We start from the raw sequence: 20,648 nt of genomic DNA on the forward strand, positions 1-20,648 counted from the left end.
TATTTATTAAATTGAGACATAATCTTTGTTCAAACAAACTCAATACAAGCATATTTGAATAGTCGTATTTTTTATTCTACCATTCATTCGGAGATTCATGGCAAGGAGATTCTTGTTTGTTTCGATCGTGGATGCTTTCGCGTGTATTCAAATAAATAATTATCACAGCAAAATGGCGGAACATAAAAAGAAAATGCATCCACAAAATACATGACCAATCACGTGAAAGAGAAGATTAAACTTTATTGAAATTTTATACAATAGGCGGGCTTAATGCTAATAGCATTCTCTACCAGCCAACCGTAGGGAGTGTAGAGATACTTGTAGGCGGATCAGGCACACTTCTGAAAGAACGTAAAAAGGCATCTATTCGATCGATCTAACGTACTTTTGTTTATTCCACCAAAATTGTAATTTATCATAGTATTTACCAAATAAATTCAAGTCTATAATCAAAATGACAATTCATCTGATTGACATTGCTGACTACAGATACGAATAGCATCACAGATAGTTCAAAATACAGGGAAAATTCTTTATGGTATTCTAAATCTGTGTATCAATATATATTTCTTTTAGCATATTCGCTATTATTTTGAAAGTTTTTGTTATGTACAAGCTCATTTAAATTAAAACAATCCTAGTGAGAAAATGTATGTGTTTCATTTTTAGATTTAATTTCATAAAACATAGTATTAATAATAACTTATTTATTTCTATAACTTTAATGCACAAAATACCAAGGTAAAAGTATATATGGCGGACTTAACGTCTTATGGCAGTCACATATGCTAATAGTCAACCACAGGTTGTGCAGAGAAAAATTGTAGGCGGTACAAATATAATGAATAAGAAAAACAATGTCATAAAAAGTATATATAAATATCTTAGGACAATTCACACAGCGTTATCTAGTCCCAAGTTAAACAGAGTTTGTGTTATGGGTACTAGACTATGTATAAATACATAGGTTATTTTCTGTAAATACATAATATACATAGAAAACAGCCTGATCGATACAATCACACTCATGAATACAAATATATCATGACAAATCATAGGAAGTAAGGCAATGTGCTAAACCCCAGCCGTTTTAATTGCTCTGTGGTCGCAACCTACTTTGTTTACTATACCCGCCTTACAATATCAGCTAATAACTATTGTTTCTAATGTCGCCACACTTCTACCGCTCAATTCATTTATCACATATCGCCTTACAGTCCTCATTCTCGCCGACGCAACACTATCAAACACCCACTTGGAACAAACTTCACCGCCTCCCGCGCCCACTGTTATGTCAAAATTCCCGCCATTTTGTGTCGATCCGCCATCTTGAACAACTGCCCCGCACAGTTCTAGGAGTTGTTTCGCTGCATCTCTCTGCTCTGCGTTCGTTTTTAATAATACCCGCATTCCACTAAAAATGTCGTATGAGTATTCAGAATTGCTTTTTCCGAGAGCGGTGCGTTCGACACGTGCTTTCTGTAATATAATTAACGAAAATTCATAGAAATTTCAACGAATGATCGAGGCAATGATTCGTCGCAATTGAGGATGGAACATTCGATCGATCGACCAATATAAACTCACACTCATGAATACATTTGTATCCACGAGTATGATTATTTGTACTGGTCTGGGTCTTATACTATTGTTGTGGTGGGGTTCTTTTGTGTTGAGATGGTATGTGAGATGATAAATAATAAATAATATGTACGTTTGCAGAAGAAGAATTGTATTGTCTTTATATAATTTTCTACAATAATGTCAATCAGTATTTGACAACTAAACTATTATAAAATCGTAATCGGTGAGGAGGCCGTATATACACCTAACAACTATACTAGCTGACCTTCATCTTTGACCCGTATAACTTCGTCTGGATCACACTTCCATGACATTTATCATTATATTTCGTCCAATTTACATAATATCTCTTCAAATTACAACCTATGTATTATTCTGATAATAATGCTGTATTACTGTTAAGTTTCATGACAATCCGTTCAGTAGTTTTTGCGTGAAAGAGTAACAAACATCCATCCATACTTACAAACTTTCGCGTTTCATCATCATCATCTGCTTCATCCTTATCCCATTTATTTGGGGTCGGCGTAATATGTTTTTCGCTTCCATTCATCCCTGGTCGCAGTCATCTCGTTATTTACTTCCTTTCTTACCATATCATCTTTCACACAGTCCATCCATCTCTTTTTTGGCCTTCCTCTGCCCTTATAACCATCCACATTCATTTGTAACATCTTTCTTAAAATATTATCCTATTGGCGTTTATAATATTATTAACATTAAGATGTAGTATAGTAAAAACAATAATTTGAATGATTACCAGTGAGATTTTCTTCAAATGTGGCACTTCATATCCGTAATGATGTAACCAATGCTTCGCTTCCAACGAATCTATCACCCACTGCGCGTACAAAACTCTAGCTCCGCGCGCTGCTCCAGCCAAAGCGTTAAACGTACGCGCTTTTTTATTACCAATACATCCCGTTAATAGATTCACTGTTACAACACTAGTATTTTTATCACTCGTTACTGTTACATCGTTATTTTTACTTTTATTTCCAGGTAACTGTTTCAGCATCACTCCGGTGCATTGTTCGTTGTTAGCACGGAATGAGCCGAGTAGTACGTGTGTGGTCCGCTTGTTGACGCTTGACTGTACGCGGCCGTTTAGAGCACGTATTGCTTCGTGTATCGTGTGCCGTTCAGTGCGGTCCATGCCCGTTAATACCTGGAATCAAAAGAAATAAACGATATTTATTCAGCCTCACTTTGTTGGATTTGCAATATTTTTATTTTATTTAATCATTAACTTAAAAAGTGAGAAACGTGGATGACAATAGTTTTTTTTTTTATAACACAGAGGACAAACGAGCATGCGGCTCACCTGATGGTAAGTGATTACCGCCGCTCATGAGCACCCGCAACACCAGGCGAATCGCAAGTACGTTGTCGGCCTTTTAAAAAGGAATAAGCTCTTTTCTTGAAGGTTTCAATATCGTATCGGTTCAGAAATACCATTGCTGGAAAGTGATTCCACAATGTGGTTGTGCGCGGCAAACAGTTTCTAGAAAACCGCACTGTGGAAGACCGCCATTCATCCAGATGATCAGGATGGTATTGTATGATATAGGTGTTCTTGAACGGGTATTTGATTTAATGTTAGACATAGACACCTACATGAGTATACAATATATGTAAGTAAACTGGCATAAAAAAAATGAAACTCAGTTGAGTAGACGCCTATATACGTAAATAAACTGGCTTTAAAAAAAGAAATTCAATTGAATTTCTTGTCAGTTCTCAATTGAATCTGTACAATGAACTGGATGGTAGAGAAAAATATTAATAGAACAAGCTTGATATTCATAAGAGGTTAAAATGCCATTTTCACAATTATTGCCATGCACATCTGTCATTTAAGTAATAATTTAGAAAGGAATAACTAGGCATTGCTGAAGAAATCTGATTTAACAGATGTTTCAAGTTTATTTAAAGGTAATTCTAGTATATCCTTCGGTATCTTATTGTAAAATTGTATGCCCAGTTCTATAAAATACCTAACGACTTTTTCTAAACTATACTAAGGAATAACAAGTATATCTTTAAATCTAGTATTAATATTATGAATATGGATGATGATGATGATGATGATGATGATGACGACAATGATGATGATACTTACAATTCTCGGAGTGAGCGACTTCTGTGCAACTTTCTGCGTGGTGGCCGGCATACATGCGGATACTAGTCGTCGCGCCATGCGTTCTGCTCGAGCCAAGTCTCTCCGCTCCTTATGTGTCAATTGGGGCAAATTCACGTGTTTCGGGCCAACCGGCGTTTTGTCTTGATCTGGAATTCATAGTAGATAAGTCTTAGATTCAAATATATCTAATCCCAAGTTAAGCAGAGTTTGTATTAACTGATATAAATACATAGATACATTTTTTTGTATACACACACATAATATACATAGAAAACACCCAGACTAATACAAAAAACTACACTCATAAATACAAATATTTGTATCTTGTGAGGAATTATATCCGCGACCATCGGAAGCAAAACGGTACCGAGCAAATAGATATAAGCTTTATTCAAATAAACTTAATATAAGCATTTTGAAGTCACATTTTCTTTTATTCTACCACACATTCGGAGCGCATACTCATCACAAGACGAATGAGCAAGAAATTTGCGTGTTGCTCTTTAAAATAACTGTTGTTTTAAGTAGATTTGCATTAATAAGGATTAGGCATGCGGCAATCAACATAGCAACCGCTACGCACTCAATCTTTATTCAATCAGATAACATTGTCAGGCCGTCTCATTTTACCAGATTCATCTGTATCTTTGGTGATATCAGCATCCCGTTGCGTGAACAGCTTCCTCTTGGACTTGCGTGGTCGCGGTGTGCTCATAGATTTGGGCACGGCTCTACGAGGTGCTGTATTCACACGTGACTCTACATCTAGAAAGAGAATTGAACAATGTTTGTATGTATATAAGACAATTTGAATTTTTTTACATAGTCGTTTACAATTGTACCTACGGGAGCTAGCTCTGAATTATAATTGTTATACTAAAATACCCGTTAACATCTCGATATTTCTTTACAATCCTCTAAAATAGGGCCTGTTTAGAACTGTAGTAATATATTTATGGCAGAGATAGAAATAGAAGCGACGAAGATAAGTGTTGATGTACGACGGCAAAGGGGCTTGAAGATCTTGGAATCTTTGAAATGGAAAGCTAAAAAGTGCGGCTCATTTACATGTGGTCAAAGTGGAAGCGAGAGGTATACCAGCGAAGTTTCTACAATCTTCTAGAACGGCAGTAGGTTCTATAAAAGAACGTGTATTTAAGGCTGCTCTAGCAGGCTCTTACCAGATTTGTCTGGTAGAGAAACACGAACAGTGAAGGTGAGTGTTGACGAGTGGTGAGTGTTGGAAAAGGGGTATCTTAAAGATCTTGAAATTTTGGTAACGGGATTGTATGAGTCTACTCTGACTCACACAATCTGGATGCTATGATGTATAAATAACTGTGCAGATTTTTAAATATAAATTTAAAAAAATACTCCTCCTCACTCAGAAAACTGTGCCGTGATGTGTCTGCACTCCAGAAGCGGGGTAATGCAGGGTAATACTAGTGTCTCCAGAATTTATGTTTATTTTATGTTTTCAGTGTGTAGTTTATGTTTGATGTTTATTTATATATGGTAGTATGTCGTAAATGTTTGCTTTGTGTTGTCCGCCTGGATTTATGTATGTATGTGTATTATTATTATTATTATTTTATTATGTTTATTGTATATGAAGGTGTCCGCTGAAAACCAGCGTCGTGGCACCCCGTCACGACATATGCTGAGCGGAGACCTAGTTGGTACTTTAATTATTAATATAAAATGTAAATTAAATTTTAAAAATTATTTTCAGTGTACCAAATAAACAATTTTCTTTTCTTTTCTTTTTCTTTTAAATGATAAGTCCGGGCTGCCTTCCAACTTGATTTATTGAGTACACGATGATTGAGTGTGGACTGATGCTTGTTGGGAGTATTTGGCGTAATGACGGGAAAATGGTATGTGGGCGTTATATGGGCTCGGAGCAGTGCAAAATACTGTTGGCTGTACAGTAACGTACCGTATAGGAATGCTAAGAAATTCGTCTTATTTATATGTGGTCAAAGTGGGAGCGAGAGGTATACCAGTGAAATCTCTACAATCTTCTAAAATATCGTGCCTAGAAGTACAGTAAGTTCTATTCTAGAACGTGTTCTAAAGCTATACTAGCAGGGTCCTACCAGATTTGTCTGGTGTCTGGACCTCGTGTTTCTCGCGAGCGGTGAAGATGAGTGTTCACATACGTCGCCAAAGAGACCCCTTAAACTGACACCAGGATTACAAGCCCCGGGAACTGCTCGGAGTTTCACTCTCTACCACAAGATGGACCAGGCTTCCGTGTTGAATTTATGGATACGTCGCTACTTTCTATGATTTTATTAAAATAAAAACCAATGTTCTCATGATGCCGGTCATCTTCATATAAAATTTCATTCATATCCACAGTTGAAAAATTTGAACTTAACAAATGAAATTTTCTTTTTTTTTTTTTGAGCGACCAACAAGACATACACCATGAGGTTACAATTATTATAACTTGCAAAGAGTTCAGGTATATAGTGTTGACTTAATTACTGGTTGCTACGGCATGCGATATTGTTTACAGAAGTTTATATATATATATATGTATACAATTTTTTTTTTATATATATTATATTTATATATTTATATGTGTATAAATATTAAAGTTTTAATTTTAACTGTGTTAATGAAACGGGTTTGACTTTTGTCTCAATATGTGATCTTGAATGGTTGACTTGAACTTGGAGAAAACAGAAAACATGTCAATATCCGAACTCTTCGCTACAATATTATAGTTATTTTCTAGTCTATTAATGGTGGAGAAGTCCCAAATTGTTTCTGAATTGCTTTTTTGCAAATAAGGAGTACTTTTTACTGCGAGGTAATTTATAGGGTGCGTTTATAGTTATTTGTTCTAGCAATGCAGGGCAATCAAGGACACCATTTATAATTTTATGGAAGAATGCACCGTCAAGCAACTGTCTCCTGTAAACAATAACAAGTTGTTTCTACCTGTAATATTTCTCGAGGTATCGGTAGACTTGGTCGTGTCTCGCGACTTATCGCGGGACGTGTCGGCCGACGTATCGTGCTCTGTCTCGCTAGATAGTCGTAATCGTGCTGGTTTTAGTTCGTTCTCCTCAGATTCCGATAGTAGATTGCCTATAGGTATATTTTCCATATCTGCTTTTTTCTGTAACATTTATTAGATAAATTAATTAAAACATTTGTAGTTATGAGTATAATACTCATATTTGTATTCTGGGTGTTTAATCTCTATTTATCTATCATTACATATTATTAAAACAAAGTCGCTGTCGCTGTCTGTCTGTTCTCTCTTATCTACTTACAATGTACATGCTTATATATTATTTTAAAACTACATAAAATACAGATATTTGTATTAAATACTATTAAATAAGGACAAGTTTTTTTTTTTTATGTGATGTTATATTTTTTAATAGATGGAATCATTCAAGAGATTTATATCTATTTTGATTTTATATGCATTTTATTAAATATTTCACAATTTTAAGTACGATATCCATAATAATTATTTAGATGTAGGGGTGGGGGCGAATATGGCTTGTTTTCGTCATATGGTGTTGTTTGCTGTGGAGTAGCTAGTATTTATTTATAAAAAAATAATTAAGTGCTTATATTAGTTGTTTAATATCCATAACATAAGCTCTGATTTGCTTAGGTTTAGATAGCGTTGTGTCAATTGTCTTGGTTTATAAAAAGAATATAAAAATTGATAAAATCAATATACATGTTTTAATAAGATATATTTCAAGGAAGTTGTTTTATATAATTTCTGTGAGCCACAGAAATTATACATTATATATATCATTCATACATTGTTAATCCGGCGGACTAAGTATTCGTGCTTCCATACTCTGTAATTCCACTTCCTTCTTCGTTCTTTAACCGAAACCTATCTATCTTTACATTATTAATATATGGACTCGTAAAAATAGTTATAAGTGGTAACATATTAGGGGGAGTCCGGAGTTGTAAAGCAGCGAAAACATATTTTTTAATATAATACAAGCATTATCATTTGTTTCTGTATCTTGTATAGTTTAGTCTTTTTAACATATTATTTTTATCATTAAACCATGTAATGAGCGTACGCGGTGAGGGCAGGTTATCAATAATAATACGCCGGTTAACCGGTGACGAGCGGCACGTCCGGCGACGGTGACGGCGAAGAGCTGCTGGTGCACGCCATCGCTGTACAATAGTGATCGGAAATTTTATGGTGCACTACAGCAGAAAATATAGAATTGCTATCCATTCGTGTATAGATATGATCCAAACAGGATTCTGTTCATTATTTCGCGTCGCGTTACGTTACTAATACATTGACTGAACCCGTGTTCGGATAACATGCAGTCGCGCGCACAAATTATCCCGCCACCGCGCATGCCTCCACCCACAGCGGGGACACCACGCGCGACGCCAGCGCGCGAGCTCGTGCCCGAGCGCTACAGCATCCGCCTAAACAAAAAAAAATATGTAACTGGAATCACGGGTATTACATTAGGTGACTCGTGTAGTCGCTGTGAAGCCATCAGGAAAGTTATCATGTTACCCTGTACTTAAACTGCTGTATCTATTACATCAAAACATTAGAGAATTAAAGTAAAATGTAATAATATTTAAAATTAATTTAGTTGTTTCTAAGTTATTAGAATAAAGTTTTATTTTATCATCGGCGCTCACTTTCATGACTTCTGCTAATTTTTGAAGTAACGACTTCAGGTTTTCATTAGGTAATTTGCCGTAGATTTGAATATTATTTTTTCCAGCTTGTTCCAAGTCTAGTATTTTTTGCTCCAATTTCTCAAGATATGTACATTTATTGTTGATATTTGTCAGTGTTTCAACCGCCATGATCAAGGACAAAATCAGTTTCAGTGGGTAAAATCAGGATAAGTTTACCTGCGATCATCATCGTTGAAACAATGCCAAAATATCGTCCCTTCAAAACTCAATAAAAATAAAACATGGTAAGAAGCCTAATATAAATTTATACTATATACTGTTTTAAATTTGATGATTTATTTATACATATAATTATTAAAAATAACGGGATTTTATAAGATATAAGCACTTACTTATTTTTTATAATATTTCTGATTTGCTTAGGTTTAGATACTCAACCCCAAGGAAGTTGTTTTATATATTGGCCCGGGTATACATTATATATATTTTACATATAAAACTTTCTCTTGAATGATTCCATCTATTAAAAAAAGCGCTTCAAAATCTGTTGCGTAGTTTTAAAGATTTATGCGTACATAGGGACAGACAGACAGCGACAGCGACTTTGTTTTATACTATGTAATGATAGACCCTGTATCTATTACATCAAAACAGGATATTACGGCGATTTAGAATTATTTCGACAGTAAATGGATAAAACACCCAGAATACAAATAATAATCACAAAACTACAAATGTTTTAATTAATTTATATGTAATATTTAAAATTAATGTTATAATAAATTTCTAATGAAATTCAAAATAGTATATAGTATAGTTGTTGTTAAGTATCAATTATGTCTTAAGTACACTGTGATGTATTTAATAAATTATATTCAGTGCTGTACATCCACTGAATATGTCCATCAAATATAACATTTGAAATTAGTATAGTTGTTGACAAGTACAAGTCAAGTCTTAAGTGTACGTGTAATGAGATCAATAAATTATATTCACTGCTGTATATCAGTGGATCACTGAACATCTCCATCAAATCGTACCTTGGGACCATACAAGGTGAGTGACGATGGGAGTCCAGCTCGGCACCACAGTGGCTCCTAACGCTGCCAGTGCAGCACGCAGAGCTAGAGCTCTGTTCTCTGCTCCTACTTCTACTAACGCAACAACACCATGCAATACTTCACTCGTAGCCTTCATTTCTTTCATAAAATTCTGTAAACAAAAGCGTTAAATCTATTAACGTGGGTATTACGATAATTGGAAGGATTAGTGATTTATTTTTTTATCTCCAAGAAATTATGATTTCAAATTTCCTTCTATTGCAATTTATGGTAGGAATTTGTGTCAAAGACAGGCCCACAAACATTATATTTCACTGATATGGCCATAAACAACATTTTATGTATTCTGGTAAAATATTGTCTATGGCCAGATTAGACTTTTTAAAGTCCATAGCTATGTCAGTCACATATTAACCTCCAAGCAGCTTGCTTAGTAAGCTATTTTGGTTGTAGGGTATAGATTAGGCAGGATTACAGTATAAGAGGTCATCTTAGTCATCTGGAATAGTGGTAACATGGCTGTCACAAGATAATGTGATGTACATAGTACTGTTTATGTATATAGGTGATAGTTAAAGTTTATCCTCACAATTACATGAATAAAAGATATTACTATCAAATTCAAATATAATTTATTCATGTAGGACATTTTAGCCGCTTATGAATGTAAATTTTTTTCCGTACCGTCTAGTTCAGTATATAGATCCAATTGAGAAGAACTGGCAAGAAACTCAATTGACTATTTTTTTTATAAGCCAGTATGTTTACTATTTATATTTATATAAGTATCTATGTCTAACATTAAATGAAAATCCCATGCATGAACAACTATTGCCATGCACAATCGTCAATCAAGTAAGCATTATTATAATATAACATCTTACTTCATTGTCATCCTTCTGTGAATTCGTTAAGATCTTTCTTCTACTAGCTGTACTCTTACTGGACAATACATTTATGACGGTTTGTTTCTTCTTTTTTGATGTTGTTGCATTATCTGTTCCTTTGAGAGCTGACCATTCTTCTCTTAAGCGAATTCTTTCAGCAATTGCTGAGCGTCGCTGCAAAAAGGTGTTAATAATTGATAATAAATTACTAATGGCATAATTAATTGTAATAATATTTTTTAAATTATATTTTAATCTATTTATGATGAAATTTATTTATTTTGAATTAATTAAATAATAAAACTGACACATTATGAGTAAGGTTAACTATTTGCTTATCATTTAACAATAATACTATACACCACAGAAAACCTGAATTCTATATTTAAATATTGATCTCTACTTCTATGAACACATTCTCTATGGATTGATTCAGAAAAATGTATCTATGATCATGGCTGTACGGTCTAAGGATCTTTGCCTGTTCCATCATTGAAAAGGAGATGGACGAATATGAGAAAATAAAAAAATATATCTATGATCACTATTTTTTAATTTGTGGATGTTGTTGGGAGGACTATGGGTATATAGTCTTCTATACCCATGCTAGACAAGAAAAAATACCCGATATGAAGTTATTTGGGCAGGAGGCTATTCTAGGCTAATTCCTCACTATGCTATGGAGAAGGAAGTGCCAGAAACTTCCCATTAATATAGTTATGGATTGATAAATGTGGAAACAAGACCCTAAATGACCATAAATTACCAATAGTATTCTAAAGTCAAAATTATAGTTTTAATTGTTATTAATAATATATTCTAGGCTTCAGTTTTATCAATATCAATTGTTTTGTGTCCTAGAATAGATGTTTTAGAGTTGATCTAATAGTACTTATGTATTTTATAAGTTATTTAAATAGTTTTATATACAATATTGTAACTTACCAGACCAGCTGCACTTCTGTTGTTTTCTTTATTCATAGTTAAAAACTAATATGTCCGTAAAACTAATAAACCTCAACTTAGTTTCATAATTTATTTTTAATATATCATAAAAATTATTGTCAACTTTAAGAAATTAAAAATAAACATGTATTGACATGTCTGATGTCAAGTAAGGACGCACTCTGAGAAAGATAAATCGAATAATCGATTTCTCGACTAAAAACATAATCGATATTTTAATCGTACTATAGTACTGAATACATTTAGCGAATTGATTTTTCACACTACAACATAGATATTTTTTATCTTGATAAGAACCATAAAGATATTTTGAATTATTAATAACCAAAGAGTAAAGTAAATATACAAATAGGAAATAATAAGCTAATAACTGAACACGAGATAGTTCTGTACTCGGTACAATATAGTAACGTTATAACGTATAAACGACTTATATACATAATATCTATGCTTTGTTGTATTTGTAGATATTGTGAATTGATATAGTATGTTGCTATTTGTTTTTTACTAATATTAAAAGCTATCGATTTTCTATAATTAAATTACTACAACCTCGATAAATATCGATTGTCATGAAATATAACCTCCTAAAATTCTTTTGAAATCGATTCGATTTGACTCATTTCAGAAAAATCGGCATCCTAATTAAAATAGAAACACAAAGTGCAAATAAACTCAATTTTAGAGAAATCGATATATTAGAACTCGATTTTTCAGACTGATTAATTCAATGAGTCGTTAATCGTTTTTTTTGATAGAATCACATCCCTATAAACAAGTTTCTTAATGTTGTTTGGCGATTGGACTAATTGGTAATGGAAAATTCTACAAACTGACATTTCTGAAGCGCCATTTATACTTTCATCTCATCTCTCAAACAATCAATAGTTAGTCGGTGCCGACATGACACTTCTTTAGTTAGATTAGCTTTAGTTTAATTGTATTTCTGTTAGTTTTTAAGTAATCCGCCCTAAACAAGCTTAAATCCAGCCACCAGGGGGTTGTTACCAATGGGTTTTTTTTTAAAGGATGATAATGGAATGGTGGCTATCTCCCGATTAACTCTGGCAGCACCAGTGGAGGATGATAGGATGAACATGAGGTCAGATCAGTTAGCCCAACGTGACAAATTCACCGGGAATGTATCACGATAGTTTCCAGGGGAAACCGGGTGGAGGTCGATCTGACATGGTACATTGCTAGTAATGGAGTCATGAGTCCACATTACTAACAATCCCCTTCAACCTCTACCTCTGGAGTAGATGCCGGTATAATTCGTCTGAAGGCCCCAATTTTTTTTTGGGGAAATCCGTCATAGAAACCCCCCAGCTCCAGGGGTAACGAGCGGGTGACGGCCCCAACCTAAATTAACCAGTACCAGTCAGTCGGCGGCGACGAGTTGGATTAAGGAGTAGTAAGAGTGGCTGTTGCAAACTTTTTGCACTTTTTTATATATTTATTATCTACCAATTATTAACTTGCACCGTGCGAGGAATCGAACCCGCGACCATTGGAAGTGAAGCGGTGTGCTAAACCGCTAGAACAAGGCCGTCAGTATTTGTTTTATATACTATACTAAAATGGCTAATAAACCAACGTAGTGGTAAGTGGTAACCGTCTTCTGTATATATGAACCACTGTGACGATTTTAGCACCTACCAATCATGTTCTTCCATTCTGGAGGTGATGCAAACTCTGCACATTTTTATATAGTTATTTTCTACCAATTTTAAATGTATTATCATTATAGAATTGTCATATATTTTTTAATTCCTCCATAGTGGCTATCAGCTTTATGGTACTTCTCTTGAATAACTGTTATTGTCAGTGTTAGATCGGTATATTTTAATTTAATTGCGTCCATGAAAACAAGCCCTCTATTGTAAATTTTAAGTAAATTTAATTTAATAACAAAATTTATTTCATTCATAATATTTTTCGTATTATATACAGATAACAGGCACATAAAGGGTATTTAGTAATGTGGATTGATTATCTTATTGCTAGCAATGTACCATCAGGTTGAACTCCACGCGGTTCCCCCTGGAAACCATCCTGATAAATTCTTGGTGAATTTGTCACGATGGGCTAACTGACCTGAACCTCATGCTCATCTTATCATCCTCCACTGGTGCCCTGCCAGCGTAAACCGTTAGCGCAGGCGGGTGCACCATTTCATTATCATAAAAAAAAACAGGAACATAATTTTTTTTTTAATATTTCCGGTCAAACTACGTCGTAATATAATATCAATTATTATATTACGACGTAGTTTGAACTTCGAATAAGCTCTTTAATGTGAACCCTTCTTTTAAAGGTTCTATAGCTAAACCCAAATATGGATTATACACGAGTTGAATATCTCCTTCTGGTTTGGTCTGAGCAAGTTGCGATGCCAAATATAGATTTGGCCCCATCTCACCGCGAGGTTCGCCGATTTCTTCTAATTCTTCTATATCATCTGTTGTCGATTTCGGGATCTGAAATTGTTAATAATTTGTATGAAGGGTTATCAATTTGGTTTTATTTTATGTTGTATTATTTATAAGGTAACCAGTTTTACCGTATAAAAAATTATAAGCAATGAAATTGGTGAGAAGTGGTCAGTGTTTTATCGATAGAAATGATTTATGTTGCTTTCATTCGAAACAGAACAAATACTTCTACCTTACGGCTAACACACAGTTCTGCAAAATGAACACACTCACACACACATATTCATACATACACACTGTCATTCACACCAATGCTCATACCTTTTCGATCCTCAATTTTTACACAAATTTATTCCCTACATTTTACACACAAGTTCCATTTTTCAAATAGCTATTAATACAAAAGGTAAACATGTATAATGTACACAATAATAAGTCACTCTAGCCAGTCTCTACAATACAGGCCTGCGAGCCTAGTGTAGAACTACAGTAAATTAAAATGTAAATGTGTATCAAGAATAAATATTAAAAAAAATCAATCTTACATTATCGTTTCATTTCTGCGTAAACCTGAAAACCACATTGTGAGAAAGTGCCTTTCCATGGCTACAACAAAAAGAGGACGAGGCAGGCCACCAACTACCTGGTTGACAAATGTCCATAGGGACATGAAGGAGTTGGGCCTGTCAAATGACGATGCTTGCCAGCGAAATGTATGGCGCCCCAGGATTAGAAAAGCCGACCCCGAGTAACGGGAAGAGGCAAGGATGAAGAAGAAGAAGAAGATCTTACATTATCGTAATTTATAGGATTTTGTATTGCATCACAACTTCAACAGCAACGATTTCATATAGTGTTACATAATTAGCTCACTGAACAATAATTTATTTTATACAAACTTAACATAGTATAAAATGAAGTAACTTCCACTGTCTGTTGACTTCATAATCATCATCACCATCATCATCATTTCTTAGTTCTCTTAAATAATTCTTACTACACAATGGATTTTACGCAAATTTTATGTAGTTTTTAGCAATACATAGAGTGAATCAAGAGGAAGGTTTATATATATAATACATGTACATCCGTGTGTACAGCTTAATAGAAAATAACTCTATTCTTAAATAAGTATAATGACAAATGCTGAAATGATTTATTCACCTCATGGTCCCAAGTTATCTCAAGTCCAAATATAGGTCTTTCGGTGTACGCTTGGTGCAAAGCCTGCAGTTCTGCCAACAGTGGTCGAAGCCTGTCAGGAGGGTCTGCTCTGAAGCCCAACACGTAACCTCCAGAAAACTGCCGAATGACGAACACTAGTGCTTCACCGAATTTTGAGTCACGAACTGATATCTACGAAAATATTCATTATATTGATGTACTGAAATCAGTTTATATTTATTCATGTAAATTATTATTTTTCGGGATTAGCGACAACCTTCAGAAGGAAACGGCAGATAAAGAATAGTTCATTTCTTTAATAAAAATTAAATAATGAAATGACAAAAATTATATCACCACATCAATGATAAAGTATTACAATCAAACAAATAAGAGGTTTATACGGAAAGCATAAATTTGAGGACAATTCTACAGGTGTTTGGAGAAGTATAAAGGTAAGTAGTATTATTTATATATATAATATGTTCCCTTTGATGGGGTGATGGGCCTTGTCATTGCGGCTAAAAGTCACCAAACAATGACAACTACAATGATGAGAATGGAGATTTTTTAAACGGAAGACAAAAATTTGCGGACAATTCTATATATGTTTGTTATTCAGTAATTGAGTTCCGTAGTCACCTGGAAGAAAAGGTCCAAAAATCTCGGCGCGCCATAGACCGAGGCGCTACTTTACTGCGGACCAGAGACTTCTCTTATATAAGTCACAGGTTTGGCTGTTACTAACACATGGAGTTGTCTGAAATAAAAATTATTATTATTATTATTATATCATCTTTGGGCACGAGCTCCTATATATACCATACCGATACCAGCTCGGTCCTTTTGACTTGGTTCAGAGACGTGCTATGAGAATTGTGGATGATCCCAATCTGGCGGTATCGAACCACTTAGCTTGAGGCAAGACTTCGCTTCGCTTTGTGTGTTTTACCTATTATACAACGGACTGTGTTCTGAGGAATTGTTCGACATGATGCCTACGGCCACCTTTTACCATCGCACCGCTCGCCATCGACAGGGAATTCATCCCCACACGCTGGAACCTAAGTGGTCTCGGACAGTGCGGTTTCAGAGGAGCTTCCTCCCGCGTACACTTAGATTGTGGAATGAACTTCCTGCCGAAGTTTTCTCACGAGACTACAGCATGGGGTTTTTTGCATCATAATTTACTCTATGATCTGAATTCATCATCATCATCATCTTCTCAGCCCGGAAGACGTTCACTACTGAACAAAGGCCTCCCCCAAAGATCTCCACGACGATCGGTCCTGCGCTGCTCGCATCCATCGCCTTCCAGAGATTTTGACCAGATTGTCGGTACACCTTGCTGGAGGCCTTCCCATGCTGCGTCTTCCGTTCCACTCGCCACTCGAAGACTTTATTGCCCTAACGGCCATCTGTTATTTGACCTATGAACCCTGCCCATTGCCACTTCACTTCACCACTTCTTAATTCTTCATTCGATTTGAATTACTTGGCGTCAAATATTTGGAGAACTATAAAGGTAAGTAAATATATTATTACTGACGGTCTCTATGGTGATGTAGGGCATGGAGACGTTGAAGGCGTCGTTGACGTCTGCGTACCACACCACACGCACGTTGGTCACCACCATGGTGCCCAGGTTGCCGGAGTCAGTCGACAAGTTCCAGATGCTGTGCTCGTTGAGATTGATCTATAAAATTGTTTACATTTCTATAACTATTAATGTCAACTTATATAGCACGTAGATGGGGGATTTGATAAGTAGATGCACGAATTGGTACTTAGTCTCTTTATTTCTTACTAGCTGAACACGTGACTTTGTCCGCGTGGAATTTAACTTTATTTTTCTAAAATAAAAATAGTCTAAGTTACTCCTTATTACATTAGCTACTTGCCAAAAAATCCTGTCAAAATCGATGCAGCCATTTCAGAGATTAGACAGACAGACAAAAATTGTAAAAACTGTTATTTCAATATTACAAACATATATTATAGACACTCCAATTTTATTTATATGTATAGATTTTATCTTTTCAACTAAGTCTTTCTTCTTCTCCAACACCATTAGCCATTTATGTATATAAAATAGAGGGAGAATACATTACCTTCTCGAGAGGCAACATGCGCAGTTGTTTGTTGTGCACAATCGCGCCCCGAAGTTTCAGGTTCCGGTACATTCTAGAATTAGCATATGCCCTGAAATAATGATAAATGGAAGTATAGCAGCATCTATTTGTGGGAGTGTTTTAGATATTTGAGACAAGAGTTTTGCGAAGGACAGGTGCAAACGGTGACACTGTATCTTCATTACATTGTTTAAAATAAAGTCGCTGTAGCTGTCAGTCCTTATGTATGCTTATATCTTTGAAACTACGCAACGGATTTTGAAGCGGTTTTTTTGATAGATAGAGTGATTCTAGAGGAATGTTTATATATACATGTATACCCGTGTGAAGCCGGGGCGAGTAGTTAGTTTTTTTAATAATTTTGGATTAACAATATGGCGGTCAGCGGGTAATTGGTAACCGCCTATATACATGAACAGCACTCACGTCATCATGTGACACCCGCAAAGCTATTCCAGAGGTCTAAGACGTCATGCCTTCCACTCTGTTACTACGATTAAACGATAATATCTGCCCATAATTTTATTTATTTTCCATCTACGCCCTGCTCATCAGTTTACCCGCCTTTTTTCGGACTACTCTAATGCTTGGCCACAGCTGGCCTTTTCAGCTTCACCTCACGATAGGGGCGAGCGAAGATGGCAACACAAACCCGCGGAAGGACATATAGAGTGGCTGAAGACAGGTTCCCGCCTGAGTTTACCCGTGATGTTCGCGGTTGTAACACTGCCGAAATATCGGGAACTCAAAAATTATAAATAAATCATAGTAAGTTATGTAATTTTTTAAATTTTACGTTTAACCGCATCAAATTTAAAACGTATAAATTTCAAATGTCTCTTACTTATGCACCCCGACGACAGATGTATAATGTCTAACAGAATTCGGCGAGAGATTCGTGAATATGAATTCGTAACGGCTCATCTTGTATGCGGCCAGCGCGTACAATGCTTGAGTAGTGCCTCTCAATCCTGAGTTCACAATTTTTGTGGTCGTCGACAATATGCAGTTTAAACCAATAGCTGAAACCAAGAGTAAAGTCATAGTCAATTCTACACATGTTTTTTTATAAGCGATTCATTTTTTATGAGACTCCTCCGATCGATCCCCCGTCCAATTCAAACGGGGATCGAAATTACGATAGCCTGAACCCAGGTTCGAACCCCTAGCGGTGGCCCCACACTGAGGTCGTATCCGTCAGGCGGCAATTGGCCTTCAGCTGCTCTATAGGTTTGAGTCTCATCTCGTGAACGGGTGCTGCTTGTGAGGAATGCTCTGTTCGGATTACGGCTGCACCCTAAATTATTTCCTTCTGATAAAAATCCAATAGCATATGCTGGTGGTGAATACATTCGCCCTAATTCAATTTATAAATTGTTAGTATCGGCAATATTTATACTCGGATTGTAATATATATGGAAAGTAGGTACATATATTGAAATAAAAGAAAATTATAAACATATAAAATTATGTAGAATAGTGTAAAACAATTAAATTAGTCTTTTTATTTTCCCGCGCAAACGTAACGCGCCACAGATGCATAATATTGCACGGCGCGCAGCCGCAGTAGGATGACGAGAGCGTCATAGCTGTATGCGTTATGTTTACACTAGCACAGATATGGTAATTATGTACAAACTTGTTTCAAAAGAATTAGTGTTGAGTTTCATGAGTTCTACTTAATTCGAAAGCACTCCAAACTGACGGTGGATTTGACATATCATAAGAGTCTGTAATACTACATAAATAAAGATATTTTGATTTTGATTGATAAAAAAACTTACACAGATTGATTCTAGGCGAAGCCAATGAATGCCATATAATCCTTAGATTGGTGACCACCATTCTTCCTTTAGTGCCACTGTTGCCTTTCGTGTCTTCTATAGGTTCGATTCTGTCAAATATCTTTTCGCCGGGTCTCAATTTAAGGTACCTAAACATACAGATATCATTGTACAAAGTCATAGTGGGTATACCTGATTAGTCTCACTGAATTCTGTTAGCAGCATGCTTGCAACCTCTGTTGCAGTTATTAAAAGATTACTATTTGTAAATTTGTAAATTTACACACACACTCACTCACACACACACAATCACACACACGCACACACATATTCACACAAAGCCATACAAATAGTAGGTTCAGCAATTGATAGTTACGGAATTGGTAACGACAAATCGTAGCATGTAATTTTTTTTATATGAGCCTCCGATCGATCCCCCGTCCAATTCAAACCGGGAGCGATGTTACGACGGCCTGAGCCGAGGTTTGAACCTAGCGGTGCCCTCGGACTATAGTTGTATCCGTCAGGCGTGAGTTGGCCTTCAGTCGCTCCACAAGTCCTTCCGCGGGTTTGGAGTGCCATCTGCACTCGCCCCCTATCGTCCGGTGAAGCTGAAAAGGCCAGCTGCGCCCAATACTTTTGTACAGAACATTAGAGTAGTCCAAAAAAAAAAAATTATATGCACGCTTAGATCAATATACGGTTGTAACCATAACTGTATTTCATTCAATAAGTACCAACGCTCCTGATCTTCAGATCCTCCATTTTCTACAAGGCGGGAGATTTTAATATTGGTTAAGTATTTCTTTTGAATATATACAAAAAAAATACGTTCTTACACGATACATAGGTAAGCAGTGATTAGCAATTATTATTGAAAGAAATATACAAAAGGTACCTACGAATACATTCTTCAGAATATCATTGTTATATTTAATTCCCATTGTATTCCTACAGAATACCTAATTAAGTACATATATTTTTCTAAACGATACTTTGGAACAGCGAGTTATGGATTTCAATTTAATTGGGTAAAAGTTGTTGAGGTTCTTATTTTTACTATAATAATGTAGAACATATTAGATACCAGACGCACAAACACACAAATTAGAATTTATTATTTTTAATATTATCGTATTGAGAAATTAAATATTCAAATATATAACCTATTCTTTTGTCTATGACACCTGTTTTTTTTTACAGCGAAAACATTATTCCCAAATCTGGAATTTAGGATAAAATATTGAGATAGAAAGAACAGAAAAAAATTCTTACGAAAAAGGGAGATCGAATAGGACCTCTCTGTCCTCCCACACAGCATTTGTTTTACTTTTCGACATTTTCTATAGGAAATAACGACATAAAAAGTATATTTGTAAGCACGGTGTTTTGTTTTTATAATGCGTTGTCATGGCGACCGCCGAATCGAAAATCGCTCAGAAACAACGTAAAGCGGCTTATTTTTTCTTTTAAGTAATTTGTTTTTCCTTGACTCTTTTTACAATTGAGAAAAATATATATTCCATTTAAATACAGGTATGTACGTTAATTTCATATTTATAAAAGGTTGAAAAAGACTTTTTCATAAATCGTATTTTTGTCGTTGGTCACGTGATCATATTTTAATACAGGTTTCCCGCCAAGTCCTTACGTTTATGTTATTATAACATACGAAAGAAGAAAATAATTACCAAATTTTTTAAATATTAACAGTATACTCAATAAAGATTAATACGTTTCAAACTGTTAAAAAAAAGTGTTGGAAAAATACCATAGTATTGGAGAAGGGGATTTTTTTAAACATGTTAATGGGGCACC

At 35.3% G+C, this 20,648-nt stretch overlaps 2 protein-coding genes across 2 annotated transcripts; both read right to left on the reverse strand.

Moving 5' to 3' along the window:
* Positions 1 to 795: 795 nt before the first annotated feature.
* LOC131846464 (uncharacterized) lies at positions 796 to 11,440 on the reverse strand. The gene is given in 10 exon segments (XM_059195777.1): positions 796 to 1,482; positions 2,348 to 2,755; positions 3,710 to 3,876; positions 4,361 to 4,495; positions 6,683 to 6,874; positions 7,798 to 7,821; positions 8,036 to 8,173; positions 9,442 to 9,613; positions 10,347 to 10,523; positions 11,295 to 11,440. Coding segments are annotated over 10 exon segments (1,785 nt in total). The 5' UTR covers positions 11,331 to 11,440; the 3' UTR covers positions 796 to 1,146.
* A 2,136-nt stretch (positions 11,441 to 13,576) lies between these two features.
* Positions 13,577 to 20,201, reverse strand: LOC131846534 (Bardet-Biedl syndrome 5 protein homolog). The gene is made up of 7 exons (XM_059195868.1): positions 20,106 to 20,201; positions 18,831 to 18,979; positions 17,891 to 18,068; positions 17,026 to 17,116; positions 16,464 to 16,610; positions 14,915 to 15,106; positions 13,577 to 13,795 (listed from the first exon to the last, which is right to left on the reverse strand). The coding sequence occupies exons 1-7, from the start codon at positions 20,168 to 20,170 to the stop codon at positions 13,577 to 13,579; spliced, it is 1,041 nt and encodes a 346-aa protein (XP_059051851.1). The 5' UTR covers positions 20,171 to 20,201.
* Positions 20,202 to 20,648: the final 447 nt, after the last annotated feature.

This window comes from Achroia grisella, unplaced genomic scaffold (genome assembly GCF_030625045.1).
Source record: "Achroia grisella isolate CSIRO2021 unplaced genomic scaffold, CSIRO_AGI_Agris_v1 utg511, whole genome shotgun sequence".
NCBI classification, from domain to species: Eukaryota; Metazoa; Arthropoda; class Insecta; order Lepidoptera; family Pyralidae; genus Achroia; species Achroia grisella.